Genomic DNA, 20,815 nt, shown 5'->3' with positions numbered 1-20,815 from the left:
AAGAGAGAACAAAAAGTGCATTATTTAGGAGCTCATCATGGCAGAACAATAAAAAGGGGAAAACACATTTCACTTGATTTTTTCCCCCCATAGTGGAGAGAACACATGCCGCCCCCTCTTTTTTTTTTCCTTCTTTTTCTTTGCTTTTTACTTTTTTTTTTAAACATACTTGACTTTTCCTTTGCTTCAAATAAGTTTTGCACTGCATTGCTCTTCAGCAATTTTCTGCTCAGTCTTCTTTTTTTGCTTTTAACAAGAACTTGATTAGGTTTACTGAGACTACAAGCATGATAAGGATAGATGATGCAAACAACAGTTACAGAACCAAGTTATTTTTTTTCCTCCTGCAGGTGTAGCTTATCTTGTCCTATAGCAGGAAAGAAGTAGCAGCTTACATAAATCCTTGCAGCCTCACAGGCTTGCTCAGTGGAAATTTAATAGACTGTAATTTCTCTTTTTCTGTTCCAACAGTATTTCCAGTTTTAAACAGATTAGAATAAATTCTGCATATACTCACCAGGGTCAATAATGCAATCTCATTTACTACATCTCATTCACAAACCACGTTCCACTTCAGGGATATTACATTCTGCATGACACAAGATAGTGCTTCGCAGAGAGATGTCATTATCTGATATCAGAAAGGTGCTTTACTTCCAAAAGCACTGCTGAGAGTCAATTTTTGGCATGTTACACTGCACACAAGTATTCAGTTGTCCAAAACCACATCTGAATGAAAATTACTCTGAGAAAAAGTTTCTGTTTCACTTCCGTGACATGCATGCTTATCCTCACCATAACCTCCAAAATCCTCTGTCCGTGGTTTTCTTAGCTAGTGCATTTCTGACCTAAATTATTCCATTTCTATCTCAGAGCAACCTAAACCAGTTTTTCTCATATTGAAATCACTCCGTATGAAACATCAACATGCGAAAAAAAAATATAGTCACCCTGCACTTACATGAGTAGGTATATAATCACAAAACCTACACTGAAGTTTCTGTTAAGCTGTGAATTGTAAAGAATAACAGTTTATAGTGGACCCAATTTACTGTTAGTGTAATAGAAAACAAAGCCTAATTAAGAGAAAGTTCAGCTTCATGACACCAAGTACAGACATCAAAACCTTAAAATTCCTATTGGCAATAGATTTACAATCTGAAAGCCACTTCTGTAATATCCAATGCACATGACACTCACTAGAGGACCTGTTGCACCCATGGCACCTGTTGGTCCAGATTCTCCCTGGAAATGGAAATGAAATTACACAATTAGAGAAAACGGGTTAGAAGAAAATGGAGTTGCATGTTTCCTCCCTGTCCTCTGTGCTTATGTTAGACCTAAGAGGCAGATTTGCACAGTCACCTTCGTGCATCAACAAGGGCACTGTTTCCCATGCTAATGGGAAATGCCATAATTACATATTCTCAGTGAAGCAGATTTAACTCCCACCTGTTCTAGCTAACAGCCCACACTACCTACTGCACTGTTTCTACCAAGTCTCCTGCTTTTGTTGCCTCCACAGAAAGTGGGAGGCAAGCTCAGGAAAGAAATCTTTTCTTACACAAGCTCTCCTTAACTATTGATTTCACATTTAAATCTACATTTTGGAAGATTCACTTCATTTACTACATTTTTAATCTAAAGGGATAGTTCTGTCCCACCTGTAATCACCACCTACACTAGGCCAAAAATGTTTCAACATCAGCACTGATCAGTGTGGAAAATCCTGAAAAAAAATTGTTCTATGCTCTTTTAAAATAACTTTTAATCCATCTTGAAAGGATTGTCTCCAGCTGGCTATCCTGTGTTACCATGGCTTTGAGCTGAAGTTGTAAGGGTGCTGCAGTACCAGTGAGGGTCAAAAATTCTAAGAGAATAAAATTGTTAGGGGAAAAATAGTCAGTTCTCTCTCCTCTCCAATGCCCGTTTCTTTTAAGCCAATCTCTAGTGTGGTAACCCAAAAGAGGAGAGTCAGGTTTTAGTTATGCGTTGCTTTATTTTATTTTATTACATTCTATAAAAACATGTTAGAAAACTGTTTTTCTTCTCTCAGCTTGGTCACATAAAGCCAACAAGAATGACAAACTGGCCAAGTGGAAAATTGCAAGATGTGCGTGGGCTTTTTGTTAACAGACTTTGTTGCTTTGAGTATTACACAGGTGTTACAGACAGACCACAGTCAATTCATCTAGTGATACCTTACAGGCCTAAAACTGAGCCCCAGCTGAAATTGTGACTGGCACTATTGAATGCTCTTCCTGTATAAAGCCCAGACATGTCATTGTATAGCAGTTTATATGGATCAAACACATAGTAAAAACGGAAAATTCCACTTAGCCTCACCACTTCATACAAATAGCTTAAGCATTTAGTTCTTTGGGCCATGAAAATACCTTTGCTCCAGCTGCTCCAATTTCACCTTTTGGACCATCAAGTCCTTTCAATCCCTGTAAGAGTTATGAAAATATGGAGAAATTATATTTATGTATGTACACACACAGAGCATTCCTACTATTGTTGTTAAAATAACTCTATACTAAAGCGTTAAGAATGTATCTGAGGTGGCAAGAGCAAGAAAGGAAAAAAAATAAAGAAGAAAAAACCCAGATGGAATAAAGTTTTTAAACATTTCCTAAATGGAAATCATTTGTACAAGGTACATTTCCTCGGATTTGGTTTCCTTTTTAAAACAAGAACCTTTTAAAAAAATCCTAAAACAACGAGAAGGCTCTGAGCCATAGGAAACCTATTTATTCCTCCCCAAAGTAAAATTCTGGCCAGAAACCTTGGTAATTTGTAATAACTCCATGTTACAAACATATCCACCTCTCAAGTTCCCCACCCTAATGCAAGACTTGCCAACAAAGTGAGAGAACTGTCAGGTTTGTGCCTCCTGAAGCTTGGCAGGGCTCATGCAAGCTCCTTCCAGATTCCCAGATCATTTGAAAATAGAGTTAAGAAAGCACTAGAGAATATAATACAGAAATCAGCTTAAAGGGGAATAGCATTGATTTTCTGCAAGGCACTCTTTCTCTTGAATGCCAGTGATTCTGCTGCAATTAGCAGGACTAAGAGTGTAGTCAAATTCACCACTAATACAAAAGAAGCTGAGTATCTTTATACTGAAACTGCCTGGAAAAATCATCTGTAAGGAGAGGGAAAATCTTGTTTCTTACCCTGTGACCCTTGAGACCTGGAAGACCAGGAGCACCAGGAAAGCCTCGAGGCCCCTAAATAGAAAAAGAAAAAACAGATAAAATTCTTATTTCTGCAGATAAACCTAGCAATAATGCTGCGAACAGGGAAGAGGGTAACAACATTAATACTAATACTCCTAACACTTCCTCGCTTTGGCAACATAATATAGTGAGGCATAGCATTTGAGTGGGTCACAGATGATACAGCATAACATGCTATGAAGTTAGTCTCAGTTTTATGTACATTTTCACTAATATTAAGAGCTTTATTGTTTCATCAGTGTATGATCAAACCTCAAATAGAAGTAATGACTAGTGGTAGACCAAGTTTTGAAGCTTAATGTGAAGAAACCTTAATTAAACAGAGATCAAAACTCAGAGCTATCATTTCAAATAAAATAGAAACTGAGACCAAACTTCAAACCGTACATGTTCTTTCAGAATATGTCAGTCAAGTAGCATGATAAACAACTGCTATTAAAACATGTTTAACACTTAAACCACAGTTGCCTTGCACTTAGTTTCCTGCCAAGTTTCCCGATTTCTCTTTCAGGAAAGACCAAGTAATGGAAGAGAGCTAGGTGCCTCGTGTTAGAATATTGGTCACATGAATTTATAATGGGAATCACATTAACACCTTCATACTCTCAGATAACAACAATTCAGCAAACTGTTTAAACATATCATTTCTTCCTTTATGGCACCTCTGAACCAAAGTTCTCAAAAAGACTACAGTTCATACCTTTCAGCATAGCAAAAAATCATGAAGATGTATTATAAAAAATGAAGCATCATGAAGCAACACTGATATTCAGAGGAGCGAAAAAGAACATCTCAGATCTCAACATGAGAGGAGAACTTCACATACAGACAAGCTGTTTCCTTGTTAGCATCAAGGAACGCAAGAAAGGTCTTTGTCTTCCCATAATCAATTATATGGATAATGTTTGCTCATAAAGTTCAGTGGGAAATTACTCCAGAGTTTGCAGACTCCTAAAGGGAAAATTACTTTATAAAGGTATGAAATTTCTGAAATTAATATATTAGATTGCTTGAAATTATTTATACTTGAGTTTCTCAGTGAAGGATGATCTCTGTTGACATACAAGGTCTTGCATGTAAATTTGAAATTGTACAAATCATGTTTGTTTAGACTGAAAGTAGCCCATAAAAAAAAATGTTGATTTGGCCTGTGCTCAGTGGTATATGTGTATCAGCTGATACAACCAGGGCACTCAAATGATAAAGCACACACATGGGAAAAGTCATATGGCAAGGAGGCAAATCAGGTACAAGGGTAAACAGCCATTGGGTATCTCCACAGCAGTCTATGGGCCTTGTCATTGATCAAGACATGGCACACTTCTCTGACAAATTATCAGGGTATTCAATGGTCTTCTCTACAGTGCTATGTAATTGCAGACTCTTAATGAGATTTTTTTGTGTGTGTAGTTGCAGTACTTCTTTCCTTCATTAGAAAGTCTTCTAGAAGATGATTTTATTGAGCAAAACAGCTTGATCTGAACTGAACAATACTCCACAGACCACATTTGCCTCAAGCAGCTTACAAAACATTGTCTTTGATCCCTAGAACTTAGGAGGAAAGCTTAGGAAACAACACTGCCTTGTTAAAAAGGAGGCAGCTTAAGAGATGATGTGTATCAGGTGGCTTCAGTTCTGGGATTTATCTGTCCCCTTTTCAGCCACACTACAGCTCCCTTCCAGGTACAGAAACTTAACTAATGAAGGTAGAACTCTTCATACAGGCCAAAATTATATATATCAGATATATCTGTTTTCTTTTATTTCTAGAGTAAACCATGATAAGTATCCTCTGCAGTACAAGTACATATTATTTGGAAATCCTTTAATCACATTTGCATATTGAAAAAATATATAAAAATAAATTATATATATCTGTGATACAATCCCCTCTTTCCCTGCCCTCAGACTGACTGTTACAAAGGTAAACAGTGCCACTCCAACCTGACATCATTTTATAGTCTCTGAGCATTTCCTGCCCATGATTGTGAATGACGCTGTGAAATACTGGGAAACAGGGTACAACTTGTATGTACTGTCATCTGGTTTATGCATATTTCATCTATGACACAGTTGAAAACGAGCACCAGTGAAATGACTCTAAGGATTAACTCAAGGACTTTTGAACCACCTGTTTGGTTCTGAGCTATCCCACTGATCTGGATCATTAGAGCAAGCTGACACAAGTACTTCAGAAATGGCACACCTTTGCATTCATTACTAAGACAGAGAGTGATGACATAAGTACAATTATTTCGCTAAAATGAAAATAATTATGCTCTTACTGGAGATCCTGGAAACCCAGGCTCACCGGATTGTCCTGGTCTACCAGGTTCACCCTAAGGAAAGAAAAAAAGGAACACATGAAAATAACAAATGTGAAAATTAACTTCTCTTATCATTCTTCCATTCAAACAAATGAGGACATTCACATCAGTATTATGTATCTTCTCTTTACTGTAACAATTTCAGTGATATAAATCAACTGCACACATGACTAGCAATGAGCATTAGACACATTAACTTAAAAAAGGTTTTTAACAAAGAATTACAGGAACTGAAGACTGAGCCAAAATGCACCTCAGCATCACAAGATGGCACTGCAACATAGTTCTTCTGTGAATTAATGAGGCAACCTTTTGTCATCCTCATGCAGAGACTTTAATTTTCCGTAGGAACAACAATCTAAAGCTGCCTGCATTGTAGCTTGTTACTTCTCCTTTTGTTCAAATGTTTTAAAATGTGTATTATTTCATTCTAGGTCGGTGACTATTTTCTGTGTGATGCAATAGGAAAGAAAATATGGTAGAACCAAAGAAGCATATTTCAAAGATTATTCAAAATCTTCCAAAGTCACAACCAAACATTCCTTTACACGCATCAGTCAGTTCAAATACACCCAGGACTCTGGGATGCAGAAATACGAAAGGCTTCAGAAAAATAGTTTCTGGACAGGAAGAAGGTAAATTGCTTCACAAATGCAATTAAAGAAACCCATACATACAATACAAGAAAGGAAATGGAGGAAGTTCTTAGAGCAGTATCAAGATTTGGCTTCACTGCGCTGTTAACTGTTTCCAAAGATTCTTATAACTCTTTGTACAGTTTAATGAGAAAGCAGCTGTTACACAAGCTATGGTAATTTTTATACTAAAATATCCAGCATCTGCAGTACTTATTTCCAAGTTATAAATTACAAGTCAGATGGATTTAGTGTGCTTTGCAAACAATATAAGCCTACCAGTAAATTCTTTAGGCTATTGTTGTGCAGTACATATATACTTATGCAACATGTATAATACATACATCTTACATATATGTGTACAGACATGGATAGAGTCATAAAATCAGTTATGAATATAATGAATTATTGAGAAGTTTTGGGTTTTTTTAAATACTACAATTTTATTGTCCAGATCCAGGTGAACGTTATAATTGCAGTTCTTCTAACTCATCATGCGATCCCAAAGAGAGGAGATGCCTCCAATAGCCCCCTCCTAACTGCGGAATATTATTGTTTTAATTAAAGACAGACATTTCAGTTGAAGAACTGGTTGAGGCAAGAAAGAATAAAGAGCCAGTGCTTAAACCTTACGTATGATGGTGACATGTAAGGAAAAGAAAGGAGGGTTTTGAAAAGGGTTGCTAAGGTTTATAGTTATGACACTGCACTGAGGAGTATGATTACAAAGAAAAGTAAATAGATAAAAGTAGTTACAACAGGCACATCTGTTGGTTAGTTACCATCTCAAAGATGCCAATATTTGTTTTATTAAAAATAAAACAAGATACAAAGAATAACAAACTTACATCTTCACCAGGTTTGCCTGGAGGGCCCTCTGGTCCACGAGAACCAACTGGACCCTAAGAAATAAATACATTTGTTGAGAAGTCAATTTAGCCATCACTAAAATATCTATTGCTCCATTTCAAAGTCTGTTTTTATAAAAACAGATGTAGAAAAAGGATGATTTTATGCCTAAGCACAGTTGCTTTATTTTGTGGTGCTCTTTCTAACCATCTTTCCCCTAAGAAACCTGCATTATGTTACATAAAAATACAGGATGTATTCTTTAGGAGAAAAAAAATACATTAAAAATCACAGTTGCTGTTGTTCCAAATCTCTGGCTCTTGCTTTTATTTTTGAATCATTTTATCGCCTCCAAAAAATAAATATTCTCATCATCCTTTGTGTAAGTTACATTACCAGGTATGGTTTTACCAGTGCTTAACCACCCTCAGGTCTGTGCTGGAGAAGTAATAATGATTGTTTACACTATAATCGTTATTATGCACATTCAAAACAATTCAAAATCACTGATTCAGGGCAACATGCTTTGAACACCACAACTCTTGACTGAAGTTAACTTAATAGCTTCCGCTGAGACAACACAAAAAAAAAAAATCTGTTCTGAAGTAAGGAGGCATAATATATTGTTTGCAATTTTATTGTAGAAATGTTTGTATTTATTGGTCTTACCATAGGTCCTGGATCCCCAGGTTCACCAGGTGGGCCTGTGGGGCCAGCACCACCCTAAAATTAACCAAAGATGAATACAGTTACAAATTCCAAAAAGTAAAAATATAAGGATATAAATTAAAATCCATGATCAGGAAAATCACAGCCCATGGGACAGTCTGGATTCTAATTCAGAACCAGCTCACATTGCAAAATGAGTGAAAGCTGAATACTAAAATCCCTCAAGCTTTTGACAAGTCCTATGCCATGCACAAATCCCACTGGAAACTTAACACCATGCCAATACTGAGACCAGAACAGTCACCATTTTCATTGCTGTGCCCTCATTAAAAAATGCGTGTTGGGTTAAAACCTTGTTAAAGGTCTAATAAATTGTTCTTTTTGCGTTAATTTCTGTGTATATAGTACATCTGGAGCAGAGCCCTTGATAGCAGCACATTTAGATTCACCTCTAGATGAAGATGCATTCATCCATGCATCTCTGACGATGGACATTGCCTCCGAGATACACACACGCACCAGTTACTATGTGTTTTGCCTTCATCTCTGGCCAATTATCTTAAATCCCCTGAGGTGAAGTACTTACTTGTTTTCCTTGGAGACCTTGAGGTCCTCTTGGACCCACTGGACCCTATCAAAAACACAACTTGTTACACAACACTGGAAAACACCCTTCCCTAACTAACATTCATCCTACAAAGACAGCAAAATGGCCTGATAGTGACCTCCAAGATAACATTTCTATGGTCAAACCCTCTGAAAAGCTTTTACTCAGGAGACCGATGTTCTAAAACACAAAAGTACATAGAATGGAAATCTTCAAACTCAAAAAGCCACAGAAGTACAAATTCATTAGCAGCTGAAAATAGAGGCGGGCTTGCTTGCTTGCACCTCACTGTCTCTGGAATCAGTCAGAATAACCAGGTTGCCTGCATAGCTCCACTGAAAAAAATGTAATAGCAGAATAGAGTTTGAGGAAATAGTCTTCCCTTGAAGGGAATCTCATTACTCAGATTAATCTCATAATGGAACCAGTGACAAAATAAATTCATGCTGCTGTTCTCAGCTGTAAGCAGCAACAAGCACCAATGGAAGGACGTATCTTCATGAATCACACAAACCACCAAAAGTTTCCAAACGGTTGTGGTTTGTTACAGAAAATTCAGACTTCCCCTTATAAAGTTTCATGGGATTTTTAGGAAAAATCTCGTGCTTAATTTTACCTTATATCATGAAGGAAACATAATCTTGTCTGAAAGCAATTCTGTTGCTTACAGCAGTACAAAAATATCTCTAGCAGACAATATCTTGCATTCTGACAGAGGGTCAAGAGTTACGTGTTTTACACACTATTCATTTATTTTTACTAATTTTTACAAAGCAAATGCAGAAGAGTTAGTAATAGGCCATTTAAAAATTCTAATCAGCATTAAAAACAAAACAAAAAACAATGGTTTAGCTGAATGACTGTCAGTTACTCAGTTTACAAGGAAAGGAAAGAAGGATATCACAGAACATGATGAATCAATCCAAAGACAGTGAGTGAGTGCCATGTGACTTTAGTAGACTGTGTAAGGCCTTAGAGAGACCTAGATATTGAAAAATACCTTAAAAGAGATATTAATATTAAAACAAATCATATTTGAGAATAACAAAAGAAGAGGCAGTACAAGAGATGCAATGTCTCGAGACAAATTCAGTGAAAAGATTCAGCAAAACGATGGAGGGTAACAAAATAAGTAGGACAGACTTGTGGAATAAATCATTGTATGTGCGCACAGCAAATTCACTGAAGAGAGACATTCATAAAAAAGGAAAGTTCTTTGAAGAAATCACCGCAAAAGTTAACCCTAAAGCAAAACATCAGATTATCTTCAGAACCTTTCAAATTGTATTGAAACTGAGTCTGAAGGTGACTAGTGGGAACTTGGAGGGATAAGATTCAGGTAGGCAAACTCACGGACAGTACAATCACTAAAGGATGGTTTCCTTAAGAATGAATGTTAAAAATAACAGCAAACAGGGTAACAGTATCTTCAAGATACCACGTGATAAACACATGCAGTGAAAAGAGATAATCTTCAACACCACCACCAAGAGCTCTAGCAGAGACAGCTCAGGATGGTGAAACAGCTTTCACGGATGGTAAAAAATTTCAGTGTTACCATTAAGTCCCCAGTGCCCTAAAAGTAAAGGGCATTATCTAAACAGTGAGAGATGCTAATGATAAAACTGGACCCACTGGAGAAACAGAATGTTTGTCTGAAAATAATAAAGCACAGCTTTCTGTTGACAGCTGGTTTCAGAACTAGTTTTTTAAATTACTACCAAAAATAACTATCTTTGATGTCACAATGTGAAAAGAAGCCTTCAAAGTTACATATTTGTTTATTCTGCTTTGCGTTTTACCTGACACTTTTCAGTTACTCTGCAGTGACTCAAGATATGAGAAAATCAGGAGCTGTTTTTTTCCCTGTATCTTACTGTTAGTAGCTGCTGTATTTCAGAAGGAGGGAGGAAAGACAACAAGAAAGCTAGAGGTGGGAAAGGAAAAAAATCTTTTACTTTAACAAAAAAAAATTTTTTCACTTTTTTCCAGGTACTGTGCAAAACTGCACTAGAACATACTGTACATCCAGGTTCTAGAGGCATAGAAAGTTCAAGAGGAAGAATTCCCCTTTGGGTTTTGGCATACACACTCCACTTCCACACTGTTTTACAGTACAGGGCTAATCTGGTCTTACCACTGCACCAGGCATCAGTCCCATCTGACTACCAAGTCCAGATTTCTCATCCAGTCCTGCCATCTGAGCTGCAAATGGCTGAAAAAAATAAGATGGGTGATTTTAGCTGTCAGTCATTTTGATGGCTCATAAGGCAAAAATCCATGTAACCGCATCTTCATTATTTACATTGGCTTTGCAGCACTAACAACTAAATTCTTGTTTTAATCATTAAAAAATGTCTTGTCCTGTACATTTGAGGTGGCTTAAGGCTTCAAAGACCACTTGAATGCATCATATTATCTGCTTACTATTCTGACACTACTTCCGCTTCAATACTAAACAAATGGGAAAACTACCTAAGAAGAGGGAAGCCTCCCATGAAATTAAGTAGATCTCTTTCACTACCTTCAAATTTAAATCACACCTTGACTTCACCCGCAATATTCCTTCATGCCTTCCAAGCCTTTGCTTTGTTTTCACTTACTGTGCTTCAAGTTCAGAAATATCTTAAGGTAAATGGAAATGTAGCTGATTTTATGATTCTAAATTAGAATTTTTAAGCATTTTTCCCTTATCCAGCAAAGTTGAAGGCCATTGCTGTTCATGTCAATTCACAGCGACAAATGAGTTTGAGCAGGAAAACCTTCACTGCCCTCCTTCTTCTGCCAGCACATAGTTGAAAACAACAGTTTTATTCTTCTTCGTTCAGAGTCAGATCCTCACTTATTGCAGGTCAGAGCTTACAGTGGCTGTGAAGGAGCAACAGCATACATGTGCATTCAAGTCTTCTAAGCTTTACAGTTTGTTCTGCATCAGATTGGTCCCCAAACACATTTTCCACAGACAGCAATACAAACCAAAATGTCTTAGATTTCTGTCACACCTATTCTTTCATATTTTCTGTGGAAGTCTATGAAGGATGGTGGTCTAACACCCATCCTGGTGCTTCTGTGATTCTAAGGGATTCCTCTGTACTGAAGATATTTACTTGGGCTGAATCTGCTGGATTCAGGACTATTTGGAAAGGTGGTTAAGACAAGAAATGCTGCCCAAACTTGCAAGCCATTGGCCTAAGATGAATATTTCAGCTTATTGTCAGTATAACTCTATTGTTTTCAGTAACGTTGCAGGAACAATGGAGTGAGAAATCAAAACAGATATTTTCCAAACAGCTATAAATGTGTAATATACTTGAGAAATTCAAATATGTGTTTCATTAGCAATCATAATTAATGTTCCACAGAATTTGTGAGGGGAAAAAAGAAAAAAAAAAGTCTTGCAGAACACCTTGTTTGTATCTATGGCTGGTTAGCACTGCTTTTCACAAACAGTTCCTTACTTAATCTTCTCAGTGTTAGTCTGAACAATTCCAGCAAGTAATACACTTAATCACATTTTAATTTCTCTCATTAGTTATTCTGTTATTTATAATTCAACTTATTTTTCTCTTTTTTGTATTCCTAATATGGTACACCAGTTTCCCTATACTATTACCCAGATCCCTTCGGTTTAAGTCAGGTGGAAGTAACGGAACCCTACTGAGGGTTTTAAGTTTGGGCATCTTGGCTTTTCTAGATGCTAAAACCCATTGTGAAAGGGGTGTCCTTTCCAAGGTTTCTCACGTTAGGCTTGCCCCAATTTTTGGCAGAATTTGCACTGCTGCTAGCTGCTGTCTCTCATGACTGGGAGACAGGAACTGTGGGCAGAGCATTCCACGTTCACTGAAGCAAAAAGAAGTTACTCTTTGTACCATGTGGATCTGGCCTAACACTCACTTCACTTTCTACTAAAGCAAGTACAAAACTTACCCTGCTTAGTCCATCTGGTCCTGGGTGGGTAGGATGCCCTGGAGGACCAGGGTCACCAGGCTGGCCAGGGATACCAGGTTCACCATCAATCCCTTGAGGACCACGAGGACCCTAGAAAGAAAATCAGAAATGCCAACAGTGTGCAAAGGTATTCATTAAAATCATTGTAACTGGCAAACAACCGCCTCGTTTGTGACAAATCTGTATTTCTACAGAAAGATCTTCAAACAAACAACACCCCTCAAGACCTGTTCCTACCTTGAGATCAGAAGCACTGGCTAAAATTAGTCACAAATTCAACACACAACTAAACTGCAGTCATTTCTATCACAGGCTTTTTTAGAAACTCGGGCTTCCTATCATTCCATACTAGAGTATATTATTCCTGAAAAACTATTTGGCTTTGCACACAATATAAAGTATCACAAATTTATTTCTAAAATACATATAGCTCAGATTAGTGTACATACATACATATGCTTAGGAAACTCCAGCGTAAGGCCGGATTTTTACAGCCTCCTGATATCATGAATGGTTTAGACAGCTCATACTATTGTTGAATTCTCAACACAATTACACTGCCAAAAATGCAGAGTAACTCCCCTGGTGTCAATGTTATCTCTAGCTAGTATTTGCAGAACAGGCCAGGAGGCCATCCCATTGCTCACACTGCGATCACCCACTTTTGATTCCTAAGCTGCATTCATCTTTTCTTGTGTCAGAACTAAAATTAAATACAGAAGTGGCTAATAAAACATTAGTGGAACAAAATCAGTAGCAACAGGGCCAATAAAGATATACTTCAATCATAAATACAAACTTTAAAGTGCTTGTCACTACGGCTTCCTTCATTACAATAAAATGCTTGACTACAGCGAGGAAAAATTTTATACTGTATAATGAGCTCTTCCATTTTAAGAATTCTTAAACATAAAACTTTGGAAGCCTGGCTCAGTGAGTCATCTTTACAAACACAATTATAATTAGACAGATCGCTTGTATTTCCATGAGATGAGGACTGTGTTTCCTTGCAGTCTGAGACACATTTAAGTGGAATTTATGTTTGAACTAGTATGGTTTTCATGTTAAAGAAGAAGCATTCCCTTGGGAAAGGGCTACACTGAGACACCATTGACAATAGGATTCCTGGAAACTCCCAGTGAATGAGCTAATTCTCTTAATTCTCAATCTATCTTTATGGTCTGAAATTCCTATAAGCCTAGCAATCAGGGGAAAATCTTTTTCTTATCAGACATACATGTACACACACACCCCTACTTGCAGAATGAGTTGTGAATAGATGGTATTCTAAAACAAATGAGAAGATTTGTTCATGTTGGATGGAAGCAGAAGGCTCTAGCAGAAAACTTTATAATTTAATATTTCTACTATAAACAGAAGTACACACCACCAAACCTAAAAGTGCATAGTGTCCAAAGGAGGAAAAGAATGAGTTATCTCTTTCCTTTGTTGTCATAATAAAAAGAAAACAAAGCTAAGCATTAGAGAAAAAACCACAGGTGCCTATAAAGAATTAAGCAAGCTTCTATATGACTACTGATTTTCCATATCCAAACCAAGACACCTTAATGAAATCTGATATAGAAAAAGGTCTTTTTTTCGTTTCTTTGAAGAAGAGGACCTACATTTTAGTCACCAAAAATCAACCTGCATCAAGAGCAACAATGCAACCCCCCACCCCAAATCCCCTGAAAAGCATGTTTGTATTTGTAGGTGGCAACTAACCAGCAGTATATAACCAATGTTTTGGGGTGTTTTAATAAATTCTGAATTATATTTCTATTTATTTTATACTACTTATCTATTTATATGTATATTTAAAAAAGCCCTTTCATTTCCTTTCACCAGCTCAAGACCAGGGAGGTTTAAAAAAAAAAAGAGGAAAAAATTCTCACAGAGGCCACGAGGTGGCACCGTTTAAACAGGCAATTGACTCATTCTGGCCCATTGCTGCTGCTGCTGTTCGGGGAACTGTTACAGGTTTTGCCTGTAATGGAATAGAAGGAAATGTGGATCACGGTAGAACACTCCCAAACTGTTACTGCAATTACAGTGGAGTGTAAATCCATATTGAAACAAAACATATCAATGATTCTGAGGATGCTCAAGCTTATTTTCTGTCTTCAAAAGATCATTTGTAAACTCCTACAATTTTATCATGCTCCAAAACTTCCCCTCCCTAGATGCATTTTGCAAATGCACACATGCTATTCCCTAGCTGTTTCTCTCTCATTGTTACGCTAACAAAGAATCTGAAGTTAAAAAATATGCTAATACTCCTGAATTCATTTTATACCCAAGGGTCCTGCTTTTGTAAAAGGCAGAGATCCATAGCAAGGTTGAGTTCCTTCTGCTCGCTAGTCAATAGGAGACCATTTAAAGAACAACAAAAAAATCCAAAGAAACAAACGCACGCCTTGGAAACGTGCTTAGTAGTTTTGTAATATCACCAATCAGTAACGTATTTACCCAATTTAATTTTATAAAGGGTGTCTGAACAAGGTTACCTGCTCCATGTGGCATTTTAAACAAACTGCAAACAATGTGCAGAGAGGTTTCCATAACATAAACTGTAGGTGCAAGCTAACTTTTTTTTTTCCACAAGTACAACTAAAAAAATCCTACACTAGCAGTCACTCTGTATCTAACAACAGTGCTCTTTGGTCTCAGACCTACACTCTGACCCACACAGAGCTCACCAGAACCTTTGACATAACATTTTCAAAGGAGCTGACTGGTTCCTAATCCCTTGATATTGCTTGAAAGCAGTATAAAATAACCTGTGTCAAAGGAACTCAAAACTATTTACAGCCTTTTGGTATTTTAGGTGCTTCTAGGCACCACTCTGTAGAGACATACAAGGGACACATGGCACAGAATCAGAAATTATTTAGAGTCTCATTGATAATACTGCGCATTAGGAAAGCACTTCAGACATCTCTATAAACACAGTCAAGATTCCTCTGTGTACCACAAGATTTCACAATTACTCCCAGAATTCTTTTAAGCATCTTGATACTCATTCATCAGACAAACATCTTACAGTGATCTAGAGAGCAGCAGTGGCTTGGCATCCATCTCAAAGAGGCTACACACTTACTCCCCTGCTTTAGAAGTGTCATTACCATCTATGGACAACAGGCACACACTGGAGGAACAGCACAAAGGAGTCAATTTTAGGCCTATGCCTAAATTCAGTATTGGCTTGCTCTCTCCTGAGGGATAGGAAAATATCCACATAGAAATTACAATGATACCACTCTTTAAATCTGCTTTTAGCAGCTTCTGGTCTTTGACCTAGCTTTTTCAACAGGAATATGTCGTCTTTGGTATTTTCAGCACTCCCTTTTGGCGTTTCTGTGGTTCTCCACATGCACACACTGAAATTTCCTTATGAAGTCTTTATTTCCACTGAGCAATCTTGATTATATTATTCACCAGCATACCAACATATGTAGTCACGTATTAACTCCTGCTAACTTCCTGAGCTTTGACTTTTCTGAAATACTCTGAGCCACACAGCTCGCACTGCTTCTGATACACAGTAGTAACCAGGAAAAAGTCAGTGAGTTCTTAAACAGGTGAACGTGATGTTCCAGTTTTGTTCTTTTGTTTTTTAAATCCTGAAGAAAGCTATACTCTCAGACACTACTTTGGGAAAGTTGTTAGGTGTCACCTCTGTCAATTATCTCAAAACATTCAGGTTTCAATCTACCCAGGGAATGGTGAGATAGAAACTTTTTTCTGTTTGTTACCCGATTCTTGGAAAATATGAAGAAAGTTCTGGTAACTCTAGAAGACATGGAGACAATTTAAAGCCACCTAACCTTTCGATGTTAGTCCAGTACTTGGTTTCTGAGATATTTAATAACTTACAGGTCTTCCCTTTGGTCCTCGTTCTCCTCGTGGTCCTTGTGAGCCTGGAGGTCCCTAAAAGAAAGATTAGAAATATTAAGTACCTTTTGAACTAACTAACAATTAATAAAGGTCTGAAAATATGAAATGCAATGCTTATTTGAAAGTTAATTGGGGGGTGGGGGGTGTTCACATCAGCATAAAGAAAACAGCTACAATTGCCAATTATTCAGTATTTCTTCTCAATTGTACATTGCCTGAAGGGAGTAGAACCAGGATGCAGAGATCTACAAAATGGTTTCATCTCTCATGTGCTCCACAGGTTAACTGAGCACAGGTTTTCTGAATGCTGGAGGCTCTTAATGTGGAGACATACAGGTTTGAGACACCCCTCCTGCTAGTCTGGAACTGCTCTCTGCTTAGCCGCAGCCAGGGAGCATACTGCATCTCCTTCTACTCCTGCTAGATCCCTGCTAGAAAAGCATTCCCCAGCATCAACCTCGCACAGAGGTCCTCAGACACGCATGTACTACAAGCATGAATCCATCCACTTAGGGCATGGGCCGACCTGAGACTAGTGAAAAATCCCATAATCTTGTTGCCTCCTCAAATCCAGCGGCTTTGCAGACAATACCCACTACGGGCATGGAAAAGTCCTCCTTCACATCATAGTCACAATACAAAACAGAAATGGCAGAAAGTGGAAAATGCTATCATCAGAGAAACAGAAGATCAAAAAATACTCACGGCTGGTCCCGGGCGGCCACGTATTCCTGAAACCTAAAGAAGGCAATACAAATGAAAGTTACCACACAACATTATGGCTATATTTGTCATAACTGCCCTAGAGAATAGTTATTGAAAAGTAAATAGCAAGAGACAAAATTAAAGTACCAGGGAAGTTGTAAGGCTTTTGGAAAAAAAAAATGTATATATAAATTCCACTGGTTATCTCTTTCCAGTTTGGAGTCTTTTTATAAGCAGTATGAGCAAAATCTTGGAAGTATCATTGTTATTCTAAAAAAGACAAAATAAATAAGTGAATTACAATGATTTAGTCTCAACTTATTGATTCTTTTGATTTGTTTCTCTTCATGCTAGAAAGGGATAATAAAGATAGAAAGTGACAATTTATTTCACCAGTTTTCTCAAGTGTCTCTACACTTTCCAAATACTAATTTACCATCAATCCGCCACAAAATTCTAACTATAAAGATCATGACAGATTTAACTCAGTAAGATTTTTTTTCCCAAAATGCAACTGACAGGAATTTCTAATGTTACGTATGTGAAACAGCACAATTAATTCCATTCCTTTCATTCCTAGACTGTACATTTTTGTTGTATTTCCTTAATTACTGTAATTCTGCTTTAAAGCACTAAAATGTATGCTTCTAGGCTGTGCTTCTAAATGAAGAAAAAAAATGGACTTACAGGTGGCACTATTCCAGGTTCTCCTTTTTGTCCCTGTAGGAAAAAGGCACAAGAATGTCAGATGGCAGAAAACAAGTGAAAGTACAATTAACAGTACCAGTTTCACCAATACCAGCCCTATGACTGTGACAAAAGCTAAGACTTCTCTAAGGATACAACTAAGACTAAATTGAAGTACCTATGATAGCTAATCCACACTATTTTTAATGACTATGAACACTGATTAAATGAAGGCTGTAAATTAACAGACTTTCTCTAACTGCATAACATACTGGCTGAAAGAAGAGTCAAACTAAAAAGTTACCATGATATTTAAGTACTAGAAAACATGATGTAGTTCCGTTATTGGGTGATTTGATTCATATGAAATGCAGAGCCCAGAGCAGCATTCAGACTCCATTTCTTCAAGTTACTAAATTAAAATTCATATCATTAAATTTATAGACATAAAAAACCTGCATGTCCATCTGCAGTGTAGGGACAGAATACAAAATTATATCACATAGTCTCAGAGTGAAGGACACAGCATTTGCCAATTGACTTTTCTTTGAGCTGAATGCGTTGACAATGATTACATGTTACATAAAATAACTGGGTTTAGACCTAGTGCTGGTAACCGCTTTATTAAGGAAAAAAAGAGGACTCTCTAAAGGCAAAACATTTCCTGCCTTGTTTATCAAGTAATAGTAAGCTGGTTACAGTCCATTTATTACCTGTGCATGGAGAGCTACTCGGTTTTAGTGAGTGTAAATACTTGATCACCTAAGATTTATTTTAATAATTTCTTGTAGCTGCTTACTATCTTAGAAGATCATTTATTAGAATGTGTTTTAATTTCTTTTGCAAGAATACATCTTCTCTTTGTTTAATTGCATAATATGAGAGATGCTGCGCACAGAACCGTGGCTTTGTGCAAGAACACATCATCCCAGTGCTACCTGCTGCACACTGGGCAGCTAAGTCTCAGCAAAAAACAAGCTGCAAGTTTTAATACCTTGGCTTCTACTGACCCAGTGGTCCTTTCCCTCATTTTGTGGCACTGCTAGAGGTGAAACAACCAAACTACTCAAAATGGAATTCCTTTGATGTAGACAGCAGGGATTTTCAGTCAGGGGGTTCTCTATATTAAGACTAGGATTTTTGCCTGCATCCCAGCATTTTTTCCTTGTGGACTGCAATCTCCCTAGCCAACTGAGGAAGACCAAGAGGAAAGAATTAAGTGTTTTTGACAGAGCTTATATTTAATTCCTGTGAAGCACTCCAAGGAGATGCAAGGGAGTCTTTTAACAGTTGTAAGACATTTAAAAAAAAAGTAAAGGAAATCTTACCTTTCTTCCTCTACCTATTAAAAAGGACAAAAGAAGAAAAGAGAGGAAATTAATGTTTTTACTCTGAGAGACAGAACATGGTAAGAGTGAAGGTGTTGCAGTTACAGCCACCCCTGACCCTAGGTGCACAAAAGATGGTGTATCACCTACAGGGAGCTGGGGAAGTTCCCAGGGACACGCATACTCCCTTGTGCAGTGTGAGGAATCAGAACAGTTTGAAATGATGTCGCCTGATTCCCAGCCTTTTTCATCATTGCACAGAATAAGAAAAAGCACTTTAGGAAAGCAGAACATCTTGTGGGGAGTTGTCAGAAGCTGGCCTAATGATTGACAGTGAAGTCAAAGGAAGCTTTGTTACTGACTTCCATACAAGCAATCTTGATGGATCCACAATATATTACATGGTATATTTCAAAAGATAGAGCTGACTGAGGGATTTTTAACCTTTTCTTGTTTGAAAAGCACCTGCAATATCATGTGCCTGCGTTCAGAAGCATATAGCCGCACTCATATCCATAAAAATCCTTTAGAGGAATATTTTATTAATACCTCGAATAACAGTAAGGAATTCTGGAACATATCCATACCGCTTTTATATTTGCTGGGTGTACCTTGTTGGCGTTGGCCTAATGCCTCCCAAAACACAGCAAGATGTACCATCTATTTATTAATGCTTGCCACATCTTGCTCCGTTGCTCAATTACACAAGTCCCCACCACATGCTCTTTATCACTACTTTGTTCTATATTAAGCTACTCAACAGCAATTATATCTCCTGAAGAAATTGCTTTAATTATTATACATAGAATGTAGTTCAAATAATTCAATACGCAATATTAATGAGCATTAATTGCAAGTTAAGAGATTTTCTTTTAGGAAAATTGAGGGGGGACTGCTTCCTCAAAGTCTCCCCAGGAAGAAGAAATGGACTGGAAAAGACATAATCTTTAAGGCATATAACAGGAAGTATGCAAACAGGGATTTAATAATACTTCATGCTAATTTTTTTTCTTATGTCTCACAAAAGGATCACATATCTGTGTTTCCACTTCGGGGAAACACTTTATACTGTTTACATTTTACTGTTTACATATGAGGTTTACATTTATTCACCTACTGGAGGGGCCTCAAATTGAGCATTTTATTAAAGCATGCACTTATTTTATTATCTATATTTATATAATAAATATATATTTATCTTAATATGTTTATTATATGTTTATCTTAAATATATTTATCTTTCAGTTCCAGATGAACCACAAAAAGAAGCCAGAATTCAACCTCCTTGAAATATCAAGATGGAATTCAGATCAAACTTTTAGTTTTAAAGCCATTATTTATATATCAGATTCATAGTCAGAAGAAAACTGTTTCCAGAGCCAGCTCAGGTGTAACCCAAGATGGAAGATAACTGCCAAGTATCTACTGTTTTCAGATCTAAACTTTCACCATGCAAATACTGTTAGAAATTTCAATATCATGAGGTTCCTAGTTCTTTGGGCTGTCTCTCCTTTCAGAAAAGCGAACTGGAAAGCAATCTTACCAACGGTGGTGTCAAATTCGTGTGTTGTATGGGGACACACAGGACAGCACTCTCCTGGGGGCACCTGCGGGTTCTCACACTCCAGCACATCTTGACACTGGATTTCATCGCAAAGAATAGCTCCATTGTCACAAACGCAAATTTGGCATGGTGAGGGCTTCCAAATATCCCTGTTCAGGTACATCTGGCCATTCTGAGTGCAGGCTATTTCTTCAACATCTTCTCCTGCGACAGGAGAGAGAATATACAACACGTTTTTCCAACCGTGAAATCAAAGGAGGAGTAGGTCTGGACAAGGAAAGATCACATCTGGAGGTGAGAAGCAGCATCACATACGCGAAGAAAACAGTCCGCCAGCACAGCTGAAGTTGATATTAA

The 20,815-nt window shown here is 37.4% G+C and overlaps 1 protein-coding gene across 1 annotated transcript in view; it reads right to left on the bottom strand.

Moving 5' to 3' along the window:
* The window catches only part of COL5A2 (collagen type V alpha 2 chain), a 111,681-nt gene that overhangs the window by 33,074 nt on the left and 57,792 nt on the right, over positions 1-20,815 (bottom strand). The window contains exons 2-15 of the mRNA XM_059820814.1: positions 20,438-20,662; positions 18,895-18,908; positions 17,567-17,599; positions 16,880-16,912; positions 16,154-16,207; positions 12,257-12,367; positions 10,467-10,544; positions 8,309-8,353; positions 7,723-7,776; positions 7,053-7,106; positions 5,528-5,581; positions 3,180-3,233; positions 2,397-2,450; positions 1,201-1,245 (exon numbers count right to left, since the gene is read on the bottom strand). Of these exons, the coding sequence (XP_059676797.1) occupies positions 1,201-1,245; positions 2,397-2,450; positions 3,180-3,233; positions 5,528-5,581; positions 7,053-7,106; positions 7,723-7,776; positions 8,309-8,353; positions 10,467-10,544; positions 12,257-12,367; positions 16,154-16,207; positions 16,880-16,912; positions 17,567-17,599; positions 18,895-18,908; positions 20,438-20,662 (908 nt within the window). The remainder of the gene's footprint in view (positions 1-1,200; positions 1,246-2,396; positions 2,451-3,179; positions 3,234-5,527; positions 5,582-7,052; positions 7,107-7,722; positions 7,777-8,308; positions 8,354-10,466; positions 10,545-12,256; positions 12,368-16,153; positions 16,208-16,879; positions 16,913-17,566; positions 17,600-18,894; positions 18,909-20,437; positions 20,663-20,815) is intronic.

This window comes from Gavia stellata, chromosome 8 (genome assembly GCF_030936135.1).
Source record: "Gavia stellata isolate bGavSte3 chromosome 8, bGavSte3.hap2, whole genome shotgun sequence".
Lineage (NCBI taxonomy): Eukaryota > Metazoa > Chordata > Aves > Gaviiformes > Gaviidae > Gavia > Gavia stellata.
The sequence above is the reverse complement of the archived record's forward strand: the minus strand, read 5'-3'. Positions and strand labels throughout refer to the sequence as shown.